At 43.9% G+C, this 6,419-nt stretch overlaps 1 protein-coding gene across 1 annotated transcript; it reads right to left on the minus strand.

Moving 5' to 3' along the window:
• Window positions 1–3,487: 3,487 nt before the first annotated feature.
• LOC136844300 (golgin subfamily A member 6-like protein 6) lies at window positions 3,488–5,280 on the minus strand. The gene is made up of 2 exons (XM_067113273.1): window positions 5,204–5,280; window positions 3,488–4,985 (listed from the first exon to the last, which is right to left on the minus strand). Exons 1-2 carry the CDS (start codon window positions 5,278–5,280, stop codon window positions 3,488–3,490), a joined length of 1,575 nt encoding a protein of 524 aa, XP_066969374.1.
• Window positions 5,281–6,419: the final 1,139 nt, after the last annotated feature.

The raw sequence follows: 6,419 nt of genomic DNA on the forward strand, positions 1-6,419 counted from the left end.
AAATTTAAATTTATACCGTTTTTGTAATTTATGTTATTTATTGTGTATGTACAGCCCTCGAAATGTAATGGAAAGCCATTACGAAAACGTCGGGAATAAATTAACCCTTTTTAACAAGTCTTTATGTCCGCTTCCCCATTGATGTATAACTGGCTGTGGCCACTGCTGTTTGGATATATATATATATATATATATATATATATATATATATATATATATATATATATATATATATATATATATATATATATATATATATATATATATATATATATATATATATATATATATATATCTCAATGACAGGGTGACAGAACAGTCAGTCATTTGTAGGTGGTATTTATTTGCCGACGCGTTTCGTAACACATTGTTGCATCATCAAGGCTAAAAAGAAAATTTACAAATTAAAATACATGGAATAAAACTAACAACTTCAAGAGTCTCAACATGCTATATAAATATACATTAAAACAAGACAATTCATAAAAGCACCTGCTAGACTAAAAGGTTGAGGACTGAATGACTAAAAGGAAAAGGAAAGCAGTAAAGAAAACTCACTCAAGCCAGATACAACTGAACAGAGGTGGTGTGTGAGTTCAACTTAGGGACTAGCTGTTTTATGAATAACGATTCTAAAATGCACAGTTCGTGTGGATGACTTGTTTGGCCCAAAACAGAGAAGTCAGAATAATTAATACTTGTATTACATATATTTGAATGATTTCTGATATTAGAAAATTCTGGATTGGACAGTCTGCAACCAGTACGCTGACTGGTTGCAGATTGTCCAATCCTGAGGACCCCTCTCTGTGGTCTGCAATCAAAGCCTCACTTTGGTTTAGTCCAGTAAGTTCATCTGGCCAGTCACATAGTAACTGCATCTATCAGGTGCTGTCACTATTGCCACCTGTACCACTTGGTGGTTGCCAACCTTTAAAAACCAAGGTGGAGCAGTGGAGTTAATGCAAAAATGACTCAACATGTTAAAATGTTTTTCCTGTGCTTCAAAGCTTCACTTTATCATTTAGCCAGTAAAGTCACTGGCCAATCACAGAGCAATCGCTGTATCAGGTGGTTGGGCGTCACTGGTGCCACCTGTACCACGTGGTGGTTGTCGACCTTGCTGGCTGAACCAAGGCGAAGCAGCGGAGTTAATGCCACAAAGGGTCCCACCCCTCTGTAATCTGTGCTTCAAAGCCTCACTTTGGTTTAGCCAGTAAAGTTAATGCCACAAAGGGTCACACCCCCTCTATGGTCTGTACTTCAAAGCCTCACTTTGGTTTAGCCAGTAAAGTCACTGGCCAATCACAGAGCATTCTCACTATCAGATGCTTGTGTGTCACTGGTGCCACCTGTGGTGGTTGCCGACCTTGCTGGCTGAACCAAGGTGGAGCTACGGAGTCAGTGCTGTGTGAGAATGCTCTGTGATTGGCCAGTGACTTTACTGGCTAAACTGTGAGGCTTTGAAGTACAGACCATAGAGGGGTGTGACCCTTTGGCATTAATTTACTGGCTAAACCAAAGTAAAGAGGCTTTGAGCTAGATCACAGAGAGGGTGGGACCTTTGTGGCATTAACTCCACTGCTTCGCCCTTGGTTTTTAGCCAACAAGGTCGACAACCATCACGTGGTACAGGTGGCACCAGTGACGCACAAGCACCTGATAGTGAGGTGCTCTGTGATTGATTAGTGACTTTACTTAAACCAGTGAGGCTTTGATTCACAGGCCACAGAGGGGTGGGACCCTTCTGGCATTAACTCCCACTGCTTTGCCTTGGTTCAGCCAGCAAAATCGACAACCACCACGTGGTACAGGTAACACCAGTGACAATACAAGCACCTGATAGTGAGGTGCTCTGTGATTGGCCAGTGACTTTACTGGCTAAACCAAAGTGAGGCTTTGAAGTACAGACCACAGAGGGGGTGGGACCCTTTGTGGCATTAACTCCACTGCTTCGCCTTGGTTCAGCCAGCAAGGTTGGCAACCACCACGTAGTACAGGTGGCACCAGTGACGCACAAGCACCTGATAGTGAGGGTGCTCTGTGATTGGCCAGTGACTTTACTGGCTAAACCAAAGTGAGGCTTTGAAGCACAGGCCACAGAGGGGGTGGGACCCTTTGTGGCATTAACTCCACTGCTCCACCTAAGTTCAGCCAGCAAGGTTGGCAACCACCAAGTTGTAAAGGTGGCAACAGTGATACACAAGCACCTGATAGTGAGGTTGCTATGTGATTGGCCAGTGACTTTACTGGTTAAACCAAAGTGAGGCTTTGAAGTACAGACCACAGAGGGGGTGGGACCCTTTGTGGCATTAACTCCACCTCTCCACCTTGGTTCAGCCAGTAAGGTTGGCAACCACCAAGTGGTAAAAGTTGCCAGTGGGTACACAAACACCTGATAGTGAGGTTGTTATGTGATTGGCCCGTAGGATTTTACTGGCTAAACCAAATTGAGGCTTTGAAGCACAGCCACGGAGGGGTGGGACCCTTGTGGAATGCATAATACTGCTCCACCTAAGTTCATAAAGCAAGGTACCCAACCACCACATCGTGGTACAGGTGGTAACAGTGATGCAATTTTCACCTGATAGTGAGAATGCTCTGTGATTGGCCTTGACTTTAATGGCTAAACCAAAGTGAGGCTTTGAGTCTCACAGGCCACAGAGGGTGGGACCCTTTGTGGAATGCACTCCCACTGCTCCACCTAAGTTCAGCCAGCAAGGTCAGCAACCACCACCGTGTTACAGGTGACACCAGTGACGCACAGACAAGTGATAGTGAGGGTGCTCTATGACTGGCTACTGACCTTGCAGGCCAGACCGAGGTAAGGCAGCAGTGAGCATGCTTCACAGGGATGGGGGAACACAGACCACTGGGTGGGGGAACCCAGTGGGAGCCTTGTGCCTAGCCTGTGTAGCATGCTTTCTGCTGCTGCACCTTGGTTTGGCCTGCAAGGTCGGCAACCACCACGTGGTACAGATGGAACCAGTGACACACACACAAGTAATAGTGAAGGTGTTCTGTGACTGGCTGCTGACCTTGCAGGTCAGACTGAGTGTATATGAGCAGGGAGTTTGTATCAATTCTTTGGGACGGGCCACTGGGCGGGGAACAGTGGGGCCGATCATGCCTACCCTGTGTAGCATGCTCCTCTGCTGCTGCACCTTGGTTTTGGCCTGCAAGGTTGGCAGCCAGTCAATTTTTTCTCAATTTTTTATTACTGTCATGCCCGTGTGCCACTGGTGTCACCTGTACCACAAAGTCAGGTCACCACTGGTTTTAGAGCACCCTCCATCCAAGTGCTGCGTCAAAAGCAGGACCTAGGCTATTCTTCAACTATAATTTTTAATCAAAAGCATCTCTCGGCATCCAAAAGTTTTTCATCCTCAACAACGTCCCAGCCAACTGCTAGTGCTCTTTTCACCTCCACTCGGTCCTTTCTATGGAAGAGCATCTTTAGGAGTTTCTTCGCCATGTAAAATGTCCTTCACGATGTCAAAGGAACAAGCTGACCATTGCTTTCAGGTAGCCTCTTTTTCTCATTCTGGGCACACCAGTACTCCTGGTTATTTGCCTGCCGACCATCTTGTCTTACGTTTTCTTCATCTCTTCCAGCCTCTTCCATTCCTATGTTTTGTAACCGGTTATTTCTTTGAGCAATGTCATGGAAAAGCCTCGTCAGCAAGAGTTTATCTTGCTTCCTCAGAGCTTCTTCCTGCTTCCTGTGGCATTCCATGGCGTGTCGTTCTGCCTTTACCTTACTTTCCTCAAGTGTCTGACACTTCTCTTGTAACTCTTCACATTTTTTTGTAAGCTCTTGCAGTTTCTGTAGATGGTGCCTCTCAGTCATCTGGAATTGGCTGGCTTCTTGTTTTGCGCAGTTTAATTCACTTTTCATCATCTCTTCATTGCTAGTGGCAATTACCAGTCTATTCTTCAACTGCGCTACTTCTTCTTGTAAGCAGTCATTCTGATCTCGGAGCCTCTCATGTTCTTGGTCCTTCACTTGTATTGTCTCCTGGTAACCGAGTCTCAAGTCAGTTGCTTCCTTTTCCTTTGATTTCACTAGCTCTTTTTCTTGATTTAAAAGACTTTCCAGCTCCCTCACTTTGGATCTTAGTTGCGCATCAGATTCCTCACATTTTTGCGCCCGTATATTCAGTTCTTTATCTTTTTCCTGTATCACCTGTTGCCACATCATTTCCATTCCTAGTTTCGAATCTTGTTCTTCTTTCAACAACTTCTCCATTTGGTTAGTGCAACGGCGGGCCTCTGCTAATCTGTCTTCCAAGAACTCATTGCACTTTTCCAGTTTTTCTTCTTTACCCAACAAATCCCGGAGTTTTTCTTCCAGCATCTGCTTTTCTTTCTTCTGTTTACCTTCTTTTCCCAACAAATCTCTGATGTGAACGTAGAGGTCCTCAACCATTCTTTCATACATATTTGTCAGCTGAAGGTTTTGATCTTTTTCCTTCGTCAGCAGCTTTTCCAGTTCCTCCACTTTTCTTAGGGCATCTTGCAGTCCTTCTTCCAAATGCTCCTTTTCTTCCTTAAGATTTCCTTCTTTCGCCAACAAATCTTTGATGTGAACGTACAGGTCCTCAGTCCTTTTGTCATAAATATTTGTCAGCTCAAGGTTTCGATCTTTCTCCTTCTCTATGTTGCAGAGGGCCTCTGCTAACTTTTCTTCCAAAGACTCAATTTTTCCCTCCATATTTTCTTCCTGAGCCAACAATTCGTGGATTTTGTGCTCTCTGTTCTCAATCTGAGTTTTGCAATAAACTTCTAACTCAGTCTTTTCAGCGTCCTTCTTCTTCAACAGCCTTTCCATGTCCTCGTTGTTGCCAAGGGCCTCACGTAGTTTTCCTTCTAAATGCTCACAGGCCTTCTTCATTCCATCTTCCTTAGCTAACAAATCTTCGATCTGATGATCCTTCTTTTCAATCAGACTGTCAAAAAGATTTGTTAAGTCCTTCTTTTTCGACCTGTTTTTTTGTATCCAAGCATATATCTTCCATATCCTTGTTATTATTTAGGGCCTCACGCAGATTTTGCTCCAGAAGATTGTGAAACACCTTTTCCATTTTATTTCTTTATTCCAACAAATCTTCGATCTGATGATCCTTCTTTTCAATCAGACTGTCAAAAAGATTTGTTAAATCGTTCTTTTCGGCCTCTTTTTCTGCAAAATAGGCTAAATTACCTCAAGTTATTAAGAGCGTCTCCAAACTTCTGGTCGAAAACCTGGTGTTCTTTCTTCATTTCATCTTCTTTATCCATCAGATGATAGAGATTTCATATCCTTTTTCGTAATCTGAGTTTGATAGTAAAAATTACGAGGTCCTCCTTCTGCAGTCGTCTTTCCACTTCCTTCTTATCGCTAAGGGCATCAAGTAATTCATTTTCAGACGATCACGTGTGAGTGTTTAACGAGATTTGCTTTTTCCTTGGCCAAAAAATCGTCGATATGGCGATCTTATTCGCAAGCATATTGTCATAAATAATCGTCAAATCTTCTCTCTATCAATTCTCTTCCAAGATCATTTCCGTTTCCTGCAACTTGCTTTTCAAAGCGTTATAATCTTCCGTAAGCCTCTGGTGATCAGCCAACAAGTCTTGGACTAGCTGATCTCTGTGTTGAAGCTGGATATTCAACTCTTCGTTCCTAGTGATCAGGTCCTCTTCACGCGCGCAGAATTCTGCAACGGCACAGTCCTTTTCCGTCCTCATAGTTTCCACCTCTTCTTCCAGTCGTTTCCGGGTCGTTTGGTTGTCGTCGGAACCTCCAAGCGGCAAAATGCAAGAAAAGTCACAAACAACTGCTCCGCCAGCGACAATGGCAGCAGGAGCGATTGCTTTTGTCCACCAACCAGCGGTGTTTGCAGGGATGACAGCTTTGCGTAAAACAAAGCCTCGTCGATCCGAGTTAAAACTGCTGACGTTTGTCAGCATGTTTGATAACGGGAAACAAGTTCTTCCAGTTTTACAGGATTGTAAGTTCGTTACCCATCATCGCAAAAAATGCACATACAAAAGGTACAACTAGATACATTATAGCACTCATTGTTGTGTTACAGTTAAAGGTGGATTTAAGAACGTTATCAAACTCAGAATAATAAAAGTCTTCCACAAAAACTGGGGAAAACCAGGTTTTGGAGGCTTCAGGAAACCGTGAAGAAAACCAGTCCTGTCTCTCTTCTTCAGATTCCTGGAATGGAGCCAGTCGTTCGAAGTCTTCAGGATCTAGTACAACGAGCTTTTGTTGAGGCTCCTCGACGAAGTGGTCTCTTCTTCAGATTCACTTTTAGGAGGAGCCAGTCCCGGAAGTCTGCAGGATCTACAACGGCCTTTTGAGGCTTCCCCGATTCCTGGCTCTCTTCCCTCTCCTCCAGATTCACGGAAGACGAAACTGTGGGAAT

This window comes from Macrobrachium rosenbergii, chromosome 12, assembly GCF_040412425.1.
Source record: "Macrobrachium rosenbergii isolate ZJJX-2024 chromosome 12, ASM4041242v1, whole genome shotgun sequence".
NCBI classification, from domain to species: domain Eukaryota; kingdom Metazoa; phylum Arthropoda; class Malacostraca; order Decapoda; family Palaemonidae; genus Macrobrachium; species Macrobrachium rosenbergii.